Source organism: Myotis lucifugus, unplaced genomic scaffold (assembly GCF_000147115.1).
Source record: "Myotis lucifugus unplaced genomic scaffold, Myoluc2.0 scaffold_249, whole genome shotgun sequence".
NCBI lineage: Eukaryota > Metazoa > Chordata > Mammalia > Chiroptera > Vespertilionidae > Myotis > Myotis lucifugus.
The window spans coordinates 1,094,028-1,114,414 of NW_005871297.1; the positions used below are offsets into that span (position 1 = coordinate 1,094,028).

Below are 20,387 nucleotides of genomic sequence, written 5' to 3' on the forward strand. Positions count from 1 at the left end.
GGTTGTGTGGGCCAACCAGGCGGGGGGGAGGGCAATGAGGGGCCACCCCGCTGGGGGGGGGGGCAGTTAGGGGCAACCAGGCCAGCAGGGGGGCAGTTAGGGGAGACTAGGCAGGCAGGCAGGTGAGCGATTAGGAGCCAGAGGTCCAGGATCATGAGAGGGATGTCCAACTGCCGGTTTAGGCCTGATCCCGAGAATCAGGCCTAAACTGGCAGTCAGACATCCCCTGAGGGATCCCGGATTGGAGAGGGTGCAGGCTGGGTTAAAGGGACCCCCCCCATGCATGAATTTTATGCACTGGGCCTCTAGTTTATATATAAATATGTACACATACACACAATGAAATTTAAATTTGATTGCATAGAAAGTGAGATCATGTATGAGTATGTGATTGGAAATTTTCAAACACCACACAAATAATAATGAGCAGTAGAAGCCTGTTATAATTCAGAGGTCAGACTTTGGAATAAAACAGACCTGAGCTGCAATCCTGGCTCTATCACATCCCTCCTCTGTGACCTTGAGCAAGTCTTACCCTCTCTAAGTGTCAATGTCCCCATCTGTAAAATGGGAATTATAAGGAAATGTACCTCTGGGATCCTCTATGTAAAGCACTTAGAAGAATGGCTGGCAAATAGCAAGAGCTCTGTAAATTTTAGCTCCTTGCATTTAACTAGATTAGATGCCCATTTACCATGCCCACATGACCAGTTCTTCCCACACACCCTGGCACTTAATTTTGTGGTGTTTTCATTTCATCACTCCCAGTTTGATTTCACCACCCTCTCTATCTAGTCTGTACCCCAGGGTCAACTGCTGCATTTGCTACCACATGGGTCCTTTTTTGCACCTCCTACCTCACCCTCCTACTATTTTTTTGTAACTCCTCAGGCTGAGATTACTTCAGTGGCCGCTCAGCTCCAGTGTTCCCAATTCTAATCCAACCTACATGGCTCTACCTTTTTATCTTCCCAGAATGAAATCCGAAGGATGATGTTTCTCTGTTCAAAATTCTCAGTGTCGCCACTGCCAAATGAATTAACTTTTCACTACAGCACTCAAGGCATCTCACATTGGGTCTCAATCTACCTTTCCCAGTATTTTTCCAATCTAGCCAATCTGATGTACCTATTGCTATACTACATACCGCTACATACAGGATTTTGCTCATACAGTTTTATTTTATTGAAATGTCCTCCCCTTCATCTCTGCCTTTAAAAATCCTAACCTTCTCTCTGGAACAATCTCAAATTCCACCTTCTTTACAATGTACCTTCCAGAGCCTCCAACCTCCTTTGAACCATTTATGTATCTCTCTTTGGGACACTTCTATTCAGCCTTACCTTAGGGCTACTTCTATCATAAGGCCTATCTAACCTCTGTCATCTATCTATGGCTTTGCTCATGCCAAGTAGACAATAAATATGCATGTTACCTTGCTATGTTTAATTGGTTATATTTGAGTACACATATTTACTTTGAGGCCCTGTATCACATATGCCCCAAAGATAAAATCAAGTCAACCTTCTGTAATTGCTGCTGTACTTTGCAATAAAGGGTAGATCCTGGGTTGCTAGAATGTTTACCCAACAGAAAGTCTTCATTCAGTTCATTAAAACAAGCACATCATTCATTCATTTAACATGTAAGAAATACAAACTTGGCCTTGACCTCCACTCAGCTAACTAGAATACTACTAAGACATCTTAATTTTAAACTGAAAATTAAACACATTTTTGAGTGGTACTTTAAAAACTACTACAGTTCTTGCTATAGCAGAGGGCTTGGTGAAATTCTCTGTTCATTTCATCACTGTATATAAGCTTGTAGACTGTCAAATGAAACTTTTTTAAATTATGTTTTAACCCTGTCTTCATTACTTGGCAGTTTCCATTGGTAATGAGGCTTGTTGGATTCAAGTCAGCAAGTCAAACAAAAATGATTTGTTAAAGAAAAGTATTATTTTACATTAGAATATTTTAGTAATGGAGCCTCAAAGACTTCTCAGTTATATAAGTCTGGTCCTAAGCTTTTTGCCAGGACTAAGACCAAAAAATGCTCAAGGGATACTTGGTATTTGGAAAACACTATTCAAGAAACCCTGCCTCTACTCTGCCTCCCTAAATTGGAATTACCAAAAACTTTGAAATGATTGTGTAGCTCAATCCAATCAGAATATCCAACAATTAAAATTCAGTAATGCCAAAAAAAGTAAAAAGGTAAATAACTCAAGATGCTGCCTTATAAAAGTAGCAGCACTATATTTTTCAAACAACTTCTTTCTCCTGCCTTTAAGTCTCAGAAAACAATCACAGAAACACCTATAGCATGAATAGTTGCATCAGTCAGTTCCTTTGTTTATTGCTCTGTATGCACTCAGTGGTCATCATTTCCAAATTTGCCCAGATTGCTTTGATATCACCCAATTTATTTTAAATAGAGGCAAATTTTTAAATTCTATAATCCAACCTCACACAGTGTGCATTTTCATATAAATTCACAGACCACTTTAAAAAAAAAAGCTTTCCCAGACGATATTATTACCCCTAATATTTTATTGAGACACTGTTGGCTCTGCAGCACCATAGGCAATTAAATAAAGGTCAATATTGGTCATTGCTAAAGCCCCAGTGCTATTGTCCTTGCCTCCCTCCACATCCTTTGAGAACTTTATGAGGCTTTACACACTTCCTCTCACTAGTAAGAGTTCCCCTCAATGTCTTATTTACTTATAATGTTAAACAACTTTGTTCCCTGAAGTCATTCACCAAATTATCAGAACTCTCCTCCAACACCATTCCTTCTATAACATCATCGGGAATACTCACCATTGGCATTTCAATAACTGATGGTCTGGGGATAGAAGTCTGAAAAGTAACTACTTCACAGTCCAATTCACCATCTGGAGACTCAGGCACATCCTCAGAGGTCTCAGCAGGCTGGACAGCAGTGTGGTTACTTGAATTCCGATTTGCATTGCCATTTCTGTCTAAATAGGTACCAGAATCTCGCCTTTTCTCTGGAGTTCCTTCTTCCCCTTTTGGGTGACTTCGGTGTCGACATGCTTTGGCCTTGGGCTGATCATAGATGGTGGAATGAGTATCAGGCACTATGGGCTGATCGCAGGGAGCATTCTCCCTCGTATTCCCAAAACAGGCCAGCAGAGCTGAACATGGAAATGGATGCATCCTTCTAGATGGAGATTTCAGTCTTTTGGCGAGCCTTGCTTTCCACGTGGACATGACCTGCAGTGAAACATGACAAAGTTCATTCTTTAGAAAGAAAAGTTTCCAGGGGTTCAGATGATCTCCAGTTTCCTTATTGTAAATAACTATTTCCTTGCCTGAAGAGAAGGACTTTCTAGTAGTTGCCCCTAAATAGATTAGAATGTGGCAAGGCCACCCTCCCTGAGAGTCACTCAGCGGCCATCACCCTTTGAAAGCGCTCCTTCTGGACGATTTCGCTAAAGAAAGCTGTCTGTGAGGTATGTGGTTGGCTCAGGTTACAGTCCCCAGGCAGGGCAAACGCTTCAGTGTAAGGTAGTGCCAAGTCAATAGACAGTTGCTTCAGGTTACCTTGGAGGCATAAAGATAATGTAGCCTGATAGTATCCACTATAATAGCGTCAGCCTGTGTATCAATAACATCATAACAGCCACATAACCTTCTTCAGTTACCCCTTTTAAATATTTATCCCTCCAAACAAAACAACCCCACCCAGATATCTATCACAAATGAAGACCCCCCAAGAGGATCCTCGACCTTGGCAGCTATTTCATTATTAAAATGGGAGGCAGACTCAAATCTTTTGTCTGGAGAGATCCAAGTTTGGATTTGATGTCACAAGGACTTTTCTGGATCTTTCCTGAATCTTTGCCTCAAACTTCCTGGGTTCAGGATCCACAATTGCCCCTCCTGGTAACTATAATATGTCTTTGTTAACTTGCTTTTTTACTATCATGCTGAGTTCTTGATTAATTTTCAACAACACCAAAAGAAAAACACAAATAAAATGGGCCCATGTACAATTAACACAGGTATTATGTATGAATGTGTGTTCTGTTCATCTACTGTATATATTAATTCCGAAAATAACACCTTTTTGAACATACGTCTTCTACTTTTCAACACATTAATATGTGAATGGTGAAAAATAATAATTATAGCCATATTCTAAGACAGTGTTCAAAATGGAGATTTTTTTCCCCTTAGCCAAGCATCTGCTAGAAATGTTAGAGAAATACAATACTGTAATGGTTTTACCATTAATAGTGATTTTTAGGTCAAGATTTCAGGGTATATTACTCATTCTAACTTATTTGGCTGCTCTCCCTCTTTTAATTTAATATCAAGATGTGCTCTTCACCGACAGTAGGGGGGCAGGGACATGTGCTGGGGGGGTGGCTAGGGAGAGGTCAATGGAGGATAAAGGAAACATATGTAATACTTTCAACAGTAAAGAATTTAAATTTTAAAAAAAGATGTGCTCTTAAGCCCAGACAGGTGGTAGATATTATAGCACTAAATCCCCATGTTACAGAAGCAGAAACCGATTCTTTGAAATTCCAGGAAGCAAGGTTAAGCTACTGAGGAGGGCCGGTTAAAAGCCCAAGATCCCTGCTACTCTATCTGGTCTTTGAGTCTCATTCTGCCTGGAAATCATCTTATCAACATAACATCTGTACTTGTACTATGTCTTGAATAGGCTGTTACACAAGAAGCCACACATGACTTGAGAAAGAGCAAATACAGCATCAAATGCAGGCTTTATTTTAATCTTTACCAAAACTTAGAAATAATGTATAAAAAGCTGTCACTTACTTAGAGGATACCATGAAGCAGCCAATGTGCTACCAGAATTTCCAGTATTGAAAAATCCTTCTCCTTTTAATACCCAAGTACGAGCAGCCCTACAGGGCAGCAGGAAGTCCAGGCATTCGCACAAGTGTTCCTAGGGAGCCCTAGGAATTGTGTTTGTCTCTTTTCAGCCCTGGTTGCTTCTGTGACCTCAGACAGGGTGACTCCATGATGCTTCTCTCACTTGTGCCTTCTCCCATGTCCCCTCCCTCCCTAACATGCTTACAGTAAGGCTAGGCTGTAATAAGACTTTATTGAAGAGTTAAGGGTGTTAGGAAGGAATTTAAGAGAAGAAAAAATAATTCTTAAGCCTATTTTCATTCACTCACTCATTTAGTCACTCAACTATGTGTCAAACTAAAGCGACAGCAGTTAACAATGCCACTCTCAAGTGGCCACATTTTGTAGACCACTGGGTAAGAAAGCTCCGAGCCCCTCCCTCAGCTCAGCTGTATCTCTCTCTCTTCTTGGCCCCATTTGCAGCCCTGTGTAGGTTTTACCTTATCTCCACCAAAGGCCATGCCAGAGGCACTCGCCAGAGTGCTGCTCCAGCCCATCATAAATGTGACTTGTTGTTTTTCACTAGTGCAATTGTAAGTCTTTTTTTTTCTTTTCTTTCTTTCTCTTCTTTTCCTCTTATTTTTCATTGTTTTTTTATTTACAGTGGCCTCTTTTTTGCTAGTGTGGTTGCTATGCTTCACTTAAAATAATAACATTAGCAGATAATAGTTATTGGGTGTTTATTATCAGACATGAATCTCAGCAAATTGACTCATTTAATCCTTACAGCCCTAGGAGAAAGGTGATATTATTAGTTCTCACTTTTACTCATTAGAAAAACAAGACACAGAAACTTAAGTAACTTGCCCAAGGTCACAGCAATGGTGAGGCACAGAGCCAGGATTATGAGCCCAGGCAGCCTGGCCCCAGAGTTCATGCTTTTAACCACTATGCAATATCACTTTACACACACACACACACACACACACACACACACACTCCAAAGAGAAACTTTCCAAAAACCTTCAATCCATTGTAGGAATTTATTCTACAAATATATATATATATATATATATATATATATATATACATAGAGACACGTCAAGAAATGTTCATAATAGCAGTATTGGTAGAAAAAAATTTTATTGTTAATCAGTAGAAGACAAGTTAATATATAAGAAAACATCTATACTAGCAATTTTCAACCAGTGTGCAGCAAGAATTTTTAAAACATGTAATATCTGACTACTTAGTCAGCAGCACTGACCTCTTTTCCCAAATAAAATAAATTACAACAGTCAACACAATAGTTGTCCCGTGTTAATGCCCTGTCCTGAGACATACATATATAGATCATATAATAGAGTTGCATCTTATTGGTCATGTCACATAATAAAATTGCATCTGATTAGTTGATTCTTGTACTAGAAATCCTTATATACAAGTATAGGCACCAATGTTTTTAAAAAGTCACTGTAGAGCAAAAAGGGTAGGTAATTACTTTTTTAAAATCGATAAACATTATACCTTTTTTTCAGATCTGCAAAAATATATTTTTGGTATGCCCCAGAATTTTAGTAATTAGTTTATTGTGCCATGAAATGAAAAAGGTTGAAAACACTGATTTATACAACTGATTACTATACAGCTATTAAATAGAAGTTATGTATTTAATATTGTGTGCTAATTAAGCACATGTATTCATATCATTCCCTTTCTAAGAAACCATTAAATAACAGTAATGAATTTTCTTTTAAGGGCTTAAATCCACAACACAATAAATAGAAAGAGGCCATTAATATATAAGAAAACTCAACAAACTCCTGTAGAACAAAAAGGAGACAGAATATTATCAATTAATGAGGGAAAAAAGCCAGCCAGCAGAGTAGAACTCCAAAGAAGCTCTTGACTTGTGCAACAGGTACAATGGAGCTTAAGAGTAGGTCTGAAAATGTGTGATTTATTGAAGGTCTAATTATGGAAATCAAAAGTTTCCTATACCTTTTGTCTGCTACAAAATTAATAGATGAAAATATGAGTGAATAAAATTAAATTAATAAAGAAATAAATAAGTAAATAAAATAAAAATTAAGGTAGGGTCTTAAACTATTTAATGGACTATCTAATCAATTCTTATCTAAACTATTTAATGAACTATCTAATGAACTAATAAGAGTAGCTTGTGTGGATGTCAGTATCCAATAATAGAGTCTTTTGGTCTATTTAGGATCCAACATAATAGCAGAAAGCTTCCTGCCAGTTAAAGTGAACTGATCTTTTTGCTAGTGTGGTTGCTAAGTCCTGCCAGCATTCACAGGGCTCCCAATCAACGTTCAAACTCCTTCCTCCCTTTTGTAAAAATACAAATAGATTAGAAGACATGACAAGAAATTTTAAAATAATTGCAACATCAGTGACAACAACCAAGGTAAACAAAAAAGGATCCTAGCAAGGAAAAGTGAGGAAATGGCAGTTGGGTAAGTAACAATATCTGCCATTCGGAGTACAGTGCTGTACAAGTATGCAGTGAACTACAATGCTCCTGGATTCTGAGCAACGGATGGAGAGGAAAGGGGGAGAATCTTTGCAAATGGATACCAAGAACAATCTCTTTGAGTGCTGCAGTGCCGGGAGCCAATTCCAGCATGTCATAATTGCAAGAGTTTCATCAAAAGGTTGATGGAACTTGGGGACTCAACAGGGTCGAGTCACACATGTAGTCACCTGTTGGGAATGGCTGAGGGCATTTCCCCAAACCTGAAAAGGGATGATTGCTGCTGCCAGACAGCTCAGGGCATCTTAATCTACATGTTATTGCCTCCTACTGGCCAAACACCTGAACAGCCATAGGCTAATTCCCCCATTCTGATAATGTCTCTGTATACAAAAACCTGACCTTTGAAGTGTGTATCTCTGCCTCGCCTCAGGACAAATTGTGTTAATAAAAAGCATGGGGTCCTGAAACGAGGAGATCTTAAAACTTAGAACTTAGTTCTTAGTTTCCTTTAAAGTAGGCTCCTCTGACCCCCAAATGCCTTTCAGAATTATATTTCGTCTCCGGACTCCTATTTAATCTATGCACAGCCTTCTCCAGATTTCCTGAACCCTTCTTAATGCTGGAACAAGAACATCAGCACCGCGGTAGTCATAATAGGGATCCTAGAGAATTTTTGAAACATTAATTCACTCTACCATAAAAACTGTTTACACTTTACATATAATATAACATTATAAACACTATTTACATTTTTAACTTTCAGAATTAATATACAGCTCAATAGTTGCACATTGATGGCTCTCAAGCAAAATTAGTTATCCAGATAAGTTTTGTTTGACTAATGACATTTTTAAAAATTTGTTAGAACACAGTGACCACCACTCATTCAGTTCTCAAGTTTATATAAACAGAACCCTGAAGACATTAGAGTTTGTGTTCTAGGGTGCGTATTTGTTATTGTTCATGCACAGTCTCCTTTCTTCTTTTCTTTTGGTAAAAGCACCCTGATTTCCTTTGGGGGGGAACCCTTCTATGCTCTGTGTAGAGCTCCAGTCCTGGTTCCAGAAATGGGAGTTAGATAATCAGCACACCCAAAGCCTCTGCTCACAGCAGTAGGTTCAAAGTTGAGCATAAGAACACATTGTTCCAATCAGAATAAATTCCAAACCTTGATTTACTGGACTTAAAAGAGTGAAAGTCTGAAGTAGCTGCCAACATCTTGCCTCTTTGAAGGGAGCGCTTACCCAGATAGAACCCACCCAAAATAGCATTTAAGAAGTGCAGAGGGAGAAACTAGGTCCTGATAAATTTCTGGATGAAGCTTCAGATGAGGCTGCATCTGTTCCTACACTTGGGTGTTATGTGAGCAAATTAATTTCCTTTCCTGCTGCATTTGTTTTGAGTTGAGTTTTCTGTCACTTGCTACTGAAAGAGTCCTAATCTACATATGATCTATAGGTACCAGCAAATCACAGAAAATTTCATTATGATTACAGAATAGAATAAAAACTTTATAAACCTTGATAATGGCAAAACAAAGGGAGAGCTGAGAGATTTTGAAAGATAAAAGGATTGCTGTGGAGGGGGTAATACAGTGGAGAGAAGGAGAGGTAGAACAATATTGGGAAGAGATAGGATGGAGTAATTAGCTAAATGCTCACCTACCTTATTAGAAATTTAATAAACAATATCTGAAATTGGTAGGTAACTATCAATTTTGGAAGCAGGGCTAGAGGTGAGGGGATGAGGCAAAAAATTATTCCCTTCCATTTTAAACCATTGCATATGTTTTATATTTATATCAGGTGCAAATATTACTTTAATATAACTTATATTTTTTTAAAAAAGGAATGAGGTCAATTTACATGTGGTGATAAGGAAAATCTCCAAGATATATATATATATTTTAGTTCTTTATTGTTTAAAGTATTACATATGTCTCCTTTTTCCCCATTGACCTTTCCCTGGCAACTCCCACCCCCTAGCACAGTGATGGCGAACCTATGGCACGCGTGTCAGAGGTGACACGCGCACTCATTTTTTTGGTTGATTTTTCTTTGTGAAATGGCATTTAAATATATAAAATAAATATCAAAAATATAAATCTTTGTTTTACTATGGTTGCAAATATCAAAAAATTTCTATATGTGACACGGCACCAGAGTTAAGTTAGGGTTTTTCAAAATGCTGACACGCCGAGCTGAAAAGGTTCGCCATCACTGCCCTAGGAGCTGTATCAGTAAAGATATTGCTATGACATATGTCTGATATTTTGCTGCCTGTGGATTCTTCTTCTAAGATTTTTATGGTTTCCTGTCTTACATTTAAGTCCTTTATCCATTTTGAGCAGTGGTTCTCAACCTCCCTAATGCCGCAACCCTTTAATACAGTTCCTCATGTTGTGGTGACCCCCAACCATAAAATTATTTTTGTTGCTACTTCATAACTGTAATTTTGCTACTGTTTTGAATCATAATGTGAATATCTGATATGCAGGATGTATTTAGGCGACCCCTGTGAAAGGGTTGTTTGACCCCCAAAGGGGTCGTGACCCACAGGTTGAGAACCGCTGATTTTGAGTTTATTTTTGTGTAAGTTGGTAATTTAGTTTCATTTTTTTGTATGTATCTGACCAATTTTCCTAACACCATTTGTTTAAGAGACTGTCTTGATTCCATTGTATGCTCTTGCCTCCTTTGTCAAATATTAATTGAGCATAATGACTTGGGTCGATTTCTGGGTTCTCTGTTCTGTTCCATTGGTCTATATGTCTGTTCTTGTGCCAGAACCAGGCAGTTTTGAGAACAGTGGCTTTGTAATATAGCTTGATATCTGGTATTATGATCCCTCCAACTTCGTTCTTCTTTCTCAAAATTGCTGTGGCTATTTGGAGTCTATTTTTATTCCATATGAATTTTTGGAGAGTTTGTTCTAGGTCTGTGAAATATTCCCTTGGTATTTTAATGGGTATTGCATTGAATCTATAGATTGCTTTGGGTAGTATGGACATTTTAATGATGTTGATTCTACCAATCCATGAACACAGTATATTCTTCTGTTATTTTACCTCTTTTGTTTCTGATTTTGTTTATTTGGGTCCTCTCTTTGCTTCTTGATGACCCTGGCTAGAGGTTCATCAATCTTGTTTTTCCTTTCAAAGAACCAGCCCTTGGTTTCATGGATCTTTTGTATTATTTTTTTGGTCTCTATGTCATTGATTTCCCCTCTGATCTTTCTTATTTCCTTCCTTCTGCTCACCCTGGGCTTTTCTTGTTGCTATCTTTCTAATTATTTAAATTGTAGAGTTAGATAATTTATTACTAGTTTTTCTTGTTTTTTGAGATAGGCCTGTAATGCTATGAACTTCCCTCTCAGGACTGCTTTCACTGTGTCCCATAGATTTTTGATTATTGTATTTTCATTATCTTTTGTTTCCAGAATGTTTTTTATTTCTTGGTAACCCAATCATCTTTATATATAAAAAGCCAGCAACCATAACATCATAATGACCAGAACGACCGGTCGCTATGACACCCACTGCAGCCAGCAACCTCCCATGGCCCCTCCCCCCAGCCACCCCACCGTTGATCAGCCTCTCCCACCCCAATCAGGGAGCAGGGCTGGTGGCCAACCTCCCATGGGCCCTCCCCCTGGCCAGCCCCACCCCCAAAGGGCCCCTATCACCTCAATTGGCCCACAGCCCCTACCCCCAGCCAGCCCAACCCCTGATTGCCACCTCCTACCCCAATAGGGGGGCAGGGCCAGCTGGCCAACCTCTGAAGCCCTTCCTCCAGCTCGCCCCAACCCAGATTGGCCCCCACCCTGATCAGGGGCAGGGCCTGGCTAGCCAACCACCAGCAGCCCCTCCCCCCAGCCGGTCCCACCACCAATGGGCCACCACCACCCCTATCAGCCCACGGACCCTCTCCCCAGCCAGCTCCACCCCCAATCGGCCCCCCACTCTGATCAGTGGCAGGGCTGGTCAGCCACCCACCCATGGCCCCTCCCACAGGATGCTGGCCCCCAATCAGCCCCTCCCACCCCATTCAGGGGCAGGGATGGCTGGCCCACTGCCCACAGCTCCTCCCCACATACGGCCCCATCCCTGATCAGCCCCCACCACCCTGATCAGCCCAGGCCCATCTTCCCAGCTAACTCCACCCCCAATCGGCCCCTTCCACACCAATCGGAGGTGGGGCTGGCCAGCCAGCCTCCCACAGCCCCTCCCCCCGCTGCTGACCCCCGATCACCCCCCCTAACCCAATCAGGGGTGGGGCCCACCAGCCAAGTGCCCATGGCCCCTCCCCCCAGCCGGCCCAGCCCTGATTGGGCTCCGATCAGGGTGGGCTGGCCAGTCAACCTCCCACTGTCTCTTCCTCCCGACAGGCCCGGCCCCGATCTGCCCTGATCAGGGCCAGGCCGGCCAGACCCCAGCCATGCATGAATTCATGCACTGGGCCTCTAGTTGTTTAATAACATGCTACTTGGTCTCCAAGTATTTGAATATTTTTATTGTTTTTATTATAGTTGATTTCTAATACTATGCCACTGTGATCTGAGAAGATGCTTGGTATGATTTCAATCTTCTTGAATCTGAAGAAAGTTTGCCTGTGTCCCAATATGTGGTCTATTTTTGAAAATGTCCCATGTACATTTTCAAAGAAGAATATATATTCCATAGCTTTGGGATGAAATATTCTGAAGATGGCAATTAAGTCCAACTGATCTAGTGAGTCATTTAGGATTGCTGTTTCTTTCCTGATTTTTTGTCTAGAAGATTTATCCAATGATGTCAATGGGGTATTAAAGTCCCCTACTATGATTGTATTGCTGTCAATCTCTCCCTTGATATCTTCCAATAGTTTTTTTTTTTTATGTATTTTGATGCTCCTGCATTGGGTGCATCTATGTTTACCAGATTTATATCCTCTTGTATCTATACCTTTAGTACTATGAAATGGCCTTCCTTATGTCTTGTTATGGCACTCACTTTGAGGTTTATTTTCTGAGATATAGGGTTGCTACTTCAGCTTTTATTTTCATTTCCATTTGCCTGAAAAATATTTTTCCATCCCTTCATTTTCAGTCTGTGTAAGTCCCTTGTTCTGAGGTGGGTCTCTTGTAGACAGCATTTATATGGGTGATGTTTTCTTATCCATTCAGTCACTCGATGTCTTTTGATTGGAGCATTTAATCCATTTATGTTTAAGGTTATTATTGATAGGTACTTGTCTGTAGCCATTTTTATTCTTTATGCCTGTGTTCCTTCTTTTCTTTGTATTTTTTTCTTTTTACAACAGTCCCTTTAGCATTTCTTGCATTGCTGGATTGTTAGTGATAAACTCCCTTAGCCTTTTTTTGTCTGTGAAGCTCCTGACTTCTCCTTCAATTTTGAATGATATAGTCTTGCTGGATAGAGTATGCTTGGATTCAGTCCCTTGCTTTGCATCACTTTGTATACTTCATCCTTTTCCCTTCTGGCCTGATATGTTTCTGTTGAGAAATTATTTGATAATCTAATGGGAGATCCCTATAGGTAACTCTCTGTCTCTCTCTTACAGCTTTTAAGATTCTCTCTTTGTCATTAACCCTTTGCGGTCCAATTTTATTTTTGGAATTCAAACAGTCTGGTCCAAATTAATTGAAGGGATTGAATGTTGAACCGGTTTACAGTGTCAACCTCAGCCTCGACATCGGACCTGCTCCTAGCACCTGGTCTGTCGAGTCAGCCTCCACGTTGGACTGAAAAGGGTTAATGTTTGCCATTGTAATTACGCACGTCATGGTGTGGGTCTTTTTGGGTTCATCTTGTTTGAGGCTCTCTGTGCTTGTGTGACTTTGTCTTCCCCAAATCAGGGAAGTTTTCTGTCATTCTTTTTTTAAATAGGTTTTCTAATCCTTGCTCCTCTTCTTGTCTTTCTGGCACCCCTATTGTATGTATGTTACTTCATTTCATGTTGGCCCAAAGCTCCCTTAGGCTCTCCTCCTGCTTTCTAATTTTTTCTCTAATTGCTGTTCAGATTGGGTGTGTTTTTCTGCCCTGTCTTTTAACTCGCTAATTTGGTCCTCTGCTTCTTGTAGTCTACTGTTGAAACCTTCCATTATGTTTTTTATTGTAGCTGTATCATTCTTGATTTCCTCTTGACTCTTACATAAGTTGATGATTTCCTCATCCAGCTGGTTTAGGAACTGTATGATCTTTACTCTGAATTCTTTTTCTGGCATATTGCATGCCTCTGTTTTATTTAATTCATTTTCTGATACTGCCTCCTTTTCTTTCCTTTGGGGGTTATTTCTTTGACTCCTCATTTTTTCTCTCACCAAAGGGTCCAAGTCCCAAGGCACATGGGGCCTGTGGCTTAAGTGGTGGGCTGGGCAGGAGGGTCACAGACTCAGAAACTTACTGGAGGGCCCAGGCACCGATTTGCGCAGGGCCTGTGACTAAAGCAGTGGGCTTGGCGAGTGGGTCACACACTCTGGTACTCGCCAGAGTGCCCAGGAACCAAGGAATGAGGAGCCTGTGGCTGAAGCAGCAGACTTGGCAGGAGGGTCACACACTCCAAGTTTCACTGGAGGGCCAGGCGCCAGGTCACGCAGGGCCTCCAGGTGAAGTGGTGGGCTTGACAGGAGGGGAGTACACTCCAGAACTCACAGGAGCCTGTGGCCGGGGAGGCTGGAGTCCCAGTGTTTGTGGATCTGCAGGTGAGGTAGCAGGTCTTTGGCCAGAGTGGTATGATGTCTGAAGCCAGTTTGAGTCATAATGAGCCTGGGCTCCTAATCACAGCATCTCTCCCCTTCAAGCTGGCATGACTTCTGTGCCAGAGCCAGCCGCCCGAGGGTGCTTACAGTGGTAGCAGGGGCTCACCCTCTAGTAGAGTCCAGTCAACCCGCCCCCAAGACTCCTGCAGTCACACACACACACACACACACAGACAGACACACACACACACACATCACATGTCCACACTCTCCCCTTTCACTCCCTCTCTCACTCACACTCTCTCCCTCACTGCCATCCTACCAGCCACCATCTTGACTCCCTCCAAGATATATTTTTAATGAGATATAATTGACCTGTATAACATTGTGTAAATTTAAGGAGTACAATGTGTTGACTTGATACACTTACATATTGCAATGTGATTATCAACATAGCATTAGCTAACACCTCCATCACATCGCATAATTATCATTATTTTTTATGATTAGTTTAAAATGTAATCTCTTAGCAACTTTCAATGCTGTATGTCATATTCTCCAGAGTATTCATCTTCTAACCTGAAGTTTGTACCCCTTTGACCAACATCTCCCCAGTTTCATTCCCCCATTCCAGCCCCTAGTAGCCACCATTCTACTCTCTGTTTCTATAAGTTCAGCTTCTTTTTTAGATTCCACATATAAGTGACATCATACAGTTTTTTATCTTTCTCTGCCTGATTTACTTCACCTAGCATAATGCTCCAGTAAATCTATGTTGTCACAAATGGCAAGATTTTCATCTTCCTCAGGGCTGAATAATATCCATTATATTCAGATAAATATAATGTATATACTGCATATGTACATATATGTGTATATCACATCTCCTTTATCCATTTATCTGTTGATGGACACATAGGTTTTTTTTCTATATCTTGGCTATTGTGAATAATGCTGTATTGTGAGTGCTGATATCTTTTTGATATTTTGTTTTCATTTCCTTTGGATATATTTATACCCAGAAGTGGGATTCCTGGATTATATAGTAGTTCTATTTTTAATTTTTTGAGGAAACTCCATGCTATTTTTCACAGTGGTTAAAGCAGTTTACATTTTTGTCAACAGTGTACATGGGTTCCCTTTTCTCCACATCCTTGCCAACATTTGTTATCTATTTACTTTTTTATAAAAGCCATTCTAACGGGTATGAAGTGATATCTCATTATGGTTTTGACTTATACTTCTCTGATGATTAGTGATGTTGAACAATTTTTCATTTACCTATTGGCCAATTGTATGTCTTCTTTGGAGAAATGTCTATTCAGTTTCTCTACTCATTTTTGAATTGGATTGCTTGGCTTTTGTTGTTATTGTTGTCATGGAGTTTTATATGTTCTATATATATTTTGGATATTAGCCCTTTATCAGATTATGGTTTACAAATATTTTCTTGCATTCCATAGGTTGTCTTCTCATTTTGTTGTCTGTTCTTTTGATATGCAAAAGCTTTTTAGCTTGATGTAGTGCCACTTGATTTTAGCTTTTGTTGCTTGTGCTTTTGGTGCCATATCAAAAAGTTGTTGCCAAAACTAATGTCAAGGAGTTTTTCCTTATGTTTTCTTCTAGGAGCTTCAAGTATTATGGTAGTCTTTAATTCATTTTGAGTTATTTTTTGTGAGCAGCATAAGATAGGAGTCCAATTCCATTTTTCTGCATGTCCAGTTTTCCCAACATCATTTACTAAAGAGATTATCCTTTCCCGTTGAGTATTCTTGAATCCCTTAGCAAATATTAGTTGATTGTATATGCAAGAGTTTATTTCTGGGATCTCTATTCTGTTCTATTGATATGTGTCTGTTTTTATGCCAGAACCATAATGTTTCTAGTATAGTTTGAAATCAGGAAGTGTGATACCTCCAAAATGTATTTTGAATGACAAAAGCAAATTGGAAATTAACTTATTAAATATGTGTGCATGTCTATAAATATGGACATATAAATGTATGTGTTTACATTTAGAGGGAAAATTTATGGAAGTGTACCCAAGAAATTAGTATCTGCTCCTGGAAAAAAAGACATTAAACATCTGGCCTAAAGCCCTAGCCGGTTTGGACCAGTGAATAGAGCGTCAGCCTGCGGACTAAAGGGTCCCAGGTTCAATTCTGGTCAAGGGCACATGCCCGGGTTGCAGGCTTGATCCCCAGTAGGGGACATGCAGGAGACAGCTGATCAATGATTCTCTCTCATCATTGATGTTTCTATCTCTCCCTCTCCTTTCCTCTCTGAAATCAATAAAAATAGTTTTTAAATATTTTTTAAAAACACATCTGGCCCAGGAAGATGACACTTTTTATGACACACCCTGTTATAGTGTTTGACTTTTTTTAACTACATGCAAATAATAATTCTTCCATTTTAAAAAGCTAATATAGAAACATCCCAAGATGATGTAGCACCAAAGTAATAATTTCTAGAAAGGGACTCAGAAGACATAGATTTGGCTCACATGATCTGTTCAAAGAGATCAACAGGTTGATGTCAATCACCTAAGAGTGAATGAAGTCATTCCATGCCATCATCAGAATTTCTTAAGAATATTAGTCATGCCCTAACCGGTTTGGCTCAGTGGATAAAGCGTCGGCCTGCGGACTAAATGGTCCCAGGTTCGATTCCAGCCAAAGGCATGTACCTTGGTTGCAGGCACATCCCCGGTAGGGGGTGTGCAGGAGGCAGCTGATCGATTTTTCTCTCACATCGATGTTTCTAACTCTCTGTCCCTTTCCCTTCCTCTCTGTAAAAAATCAATAAAATATATTTAAAAAATAATTTTTAAAAAAGAATATTAGTCATTTTCCATATAAGACTTAGAGGTAAATCACTATCGTTGTGACTCATTTATTTAAATAATATATATTAAGAACCCAATATATAGCAGATTCGGAGTTAAGTGCTGCTATGGGGATATGAGTCAAACAAAAGAGTATCCTTACTTTCTTGGAGCTCAAAGGCCAGTGGCAGCATATGAGCATGCTAAGTGCAATAAAGAAAACCCACTGGCTTTCAGAAATAAATACTGTAATGATTGTGTAGGGAAGAATGGTTGACCTCACAGTCCATATCCTTGTCCCCTGACATTTACTTTCCCCTTGGGGATCCCACTCATCACTGTTCTGATACAAGGCCTTAGGAGGCACTGCCATCTCCTTTACAAACCCAGCCCAGGAATAACCACAGCTATCCCTTCTCCTACACAGTTCAGCTGGTACTAGTCTGTAGTTGTGATGGTTGATTTTATGTGTCAGCTTGACTGGGCTACAAGATGCTAAGATAGCTGGTAAAACATTATTTCTGGATACATCTGAGAGAGTATATCTCAGGAAGAGATTAGCATTTAAATCAATGAGCTATGTTCAATGTGAGTGAACATCAGCCAATCAGTTGAGGGCTCAAATAGAATAAATAGGCAGAAGGGCAAATTTGCTCTCTGTTTGAGGGGAGACATCCAACTTCACCTGCTGTGGGATGTCAGTGTTCCTGATTTGCAGGTTTTCAGATTTAGATCAGGACTTACACCATTAGCTCCCTAATTCTCAGGTCTCTGAACTCAGACTGAATTACACCATTGGCCCTCCTGAGTCTTTAGCTCATAGATGGCAGATCATGGCACTTCTAGGCCTCATAACTGTGTGAGTCAATTTCTTATAATAAATCTTCTCTTATCTGTCTACCTCTCTATCTATCTGCCTCTATCTATCTATCTATCTACCTACCTATCTATCTATCTATCTATCTTTTTTGTTATGTTTCGCTGGAGAAGCCTAAATAATATACTGGTGTTTGAACAGACTTTACTGATTTTTAAAAATATGTTTTTATTGATTTCAGAGAGAGGAAGAGAAAGGGAGAAATAAAAACATCAATGATGAGAGAAAATCATTGATCGGCTGCCTCCTACACACCCCTACTGGGGATCAAGCCCACAACCCAGGCATGTCCCCTGACCAGGAATCGAACCATGACCTCCTGGTTCATAGGTTGATGCTCAAACACTGAGCCACACCTGCCCGGCCAGATTTTACTGATTACAAAAAGGAATTACATCTCTCAAAAAAACCAAAAATGTTTTTTGTTTGTTTGTTTGTTTGTTTTACTGGCTGCTAGATAATATCATTGACAGTGTCCCAAAACCCCAGGTTATTCCTTCAGGGTCTCCCACAGCTTCCTCCCTGCCTCTATCTGTCCAGTCTCCAGATGCCAGTTTATATCATATCCCTTCATGCCATCTAGACTCCTCAGAGACTGGGCTTAAAAGACAAAGTCCTGAAAAGGAAGGAGCCCCTTCTCCCTCCTGAGAACCACTTTTCTAGTCATTTCCTGTCCCAGTATGGTTGACACTGAGACTTCCTCTCTGCCCACATCCCACCAAGACAAAAAATAACAACAGAGTTCCCAAGTTCAGTATCAGTCTCTGAAAGTAGCAAGAGGGGTTGGCTTCCTTCTAAGGGTGGAAGGAGGAAAGTCACCTAACCAAGAGAGAGGTTATCACTGTTCCACCATCACCAATTACGCGGTTCTCATCAGCAGATGGCTGGTAGGTGTTCCACCTTCAAAACTCGATTTTAGAGTCTGTTTCCTAGGACCACTCTGACAAAGGACTGTTCAGATTGGGTTCCCTAGCAGGCAGACTCTGAGTCAGAGATTGATATGTAGAGCATTTATTGAGAAGTACTCAAGGAAATAGGTTTGGACAAAGAGAGAAGATGAACTGCAATGTAGTTACATCAAAGGCTTCAGCTGATCCCATGAGGAGCTCTGGAGCTGGGATGGCTCTCCAGAGTTGTTCCAAATTAAGCACACGTGGTTGGGCTTTGATACATATACATTGACAAGTCATCAAATACAGCCTGCCCCAGAAAGGGAGCCTGACTCTGGACAAGGTGGCTCTTCAGAAGAGAGCAATTCTGGAAGAGGAATTTAGCTGACAGCTCTAAAACCTTCACATTCCCAGCAGTTGGGGGAATGAGAGCTTCAATCCTGAAGGAGGTATCATATTACATCATTCATACAGACTCTGAGGAGCTCTTAAAAGCACTTTAAGAGAGGTGAGAAGGCTGGAGCTGTTATATAATGGATAGTAGAGGTACACCCAGAGATATATATACTATGTGGATACTATGGTTACCCTATTCTTATAGTCCAGGTAATAGAGATTACACATGGTCTCTATTTGCCACTAACTTTCACAAAAACCCTGTGACTAATATATACAGAAATAAATGCATAAACATATTATACATGTATATAACATGTATAATATGTTTATACTGGCCCATATGTATGCATATATTTCTTAGCTCTGTCACTGAGAGGACCTAGACACTCTGGTGGCAATGAGCACACCTAGTTCCGATATCCTGGTTTTTAAATACCATTCTCAAATTAAAGAAAACAGGGTTCTTTGGAGGAATGATTGGGTCAAAGAAAATGCCAGATGAGCCTGGAGCATCTTTTGATAACCAAGAGTAAGGAAGTAATAAAAAGAAAAGTGGCATATTAAAAGAACACAAAAGCCAACCTGGAAGAACGCCCAAAGTCTAAATCTGGAACAAGTTAAGTAATAAAATAAATAATGATGAGCTTGGGTTATAATCCAAAGCTCAAAATTAATACCCACAAGACCATACTGATATAAATAAATAATTGAATAAATAAATAGAAGGGAAAGGATAACTCTTCCTTACACAAGAACACAAATTAGTAAGAGTAAAAATGAGGGAGATAGAAAATCACCATTGAATACCACATGTACTGAAGAGAATTACTGTGGAATAATGGATCATAATTCCCCAAAGGAAGGGATTGGCCACCACAATATTTACATTTTCCCAAGGCAACATATTTTGGTTAATGCTCAGTCAGGGGCTAAGCAGGCAACAGATGGTACACTCAAAGTGTGAAATTAGCCCTAACTGGTTTGGCTCAGTGGATAGAGCATTGGCTTGCAGACTCAAGGGTCCCAGGTTCGATTCCGGTCAAGGGCATGTACCTTGGTTGCGGGCACATACCCAATGGGTGTGAAGTAGGCAGCTGATCGATGTTTCTCTCAAAGATGTTTCTAGCTCTCTATCCCTCTCCCTTCCTCTCTGTAAAAAAAATCAATAAAATATATTTTTTTAAAAAGTGTTAAATTAAAGGTGCTTAATGGAGAATTTATACAGAGGTGTGAGTAGGTTTAAGGGAACCAACAAGGAAAGGCAAAGCATTCTGACCCATGGGTCTAAACAGACAAGAGGAGGTACCATGGGCCCAGAGAGAGCTAGAGCCCCGGAAGCAGG

The 20,387-nt window shown here is 40.2% G+C and overlaps 1 protein-coding gene across 1 annotated transcript in view; it reads right to left on the reverse strand.

Moving 5' to 3' along the window:
- Positions 1–3,242, reverse strand: part of FAM107B (family with sequence similarity 107 member B) — a 249,918-nt gene extending 246,676 nt beyond the window's left edge. The window contains exon 1 of the mRNA XM_006098841.3: positions 2,829–3,242. Within this exon, the coding sequence (XP_006098903.1) occupies positions 2,829–3,242 (414 nt within the window). The remainder of the gene's footprint in view (positions 1–2,828) is intronic.
- Between the last annotated feature and the right edge of the window lie 17,145 nt (positions 3,243–20,387).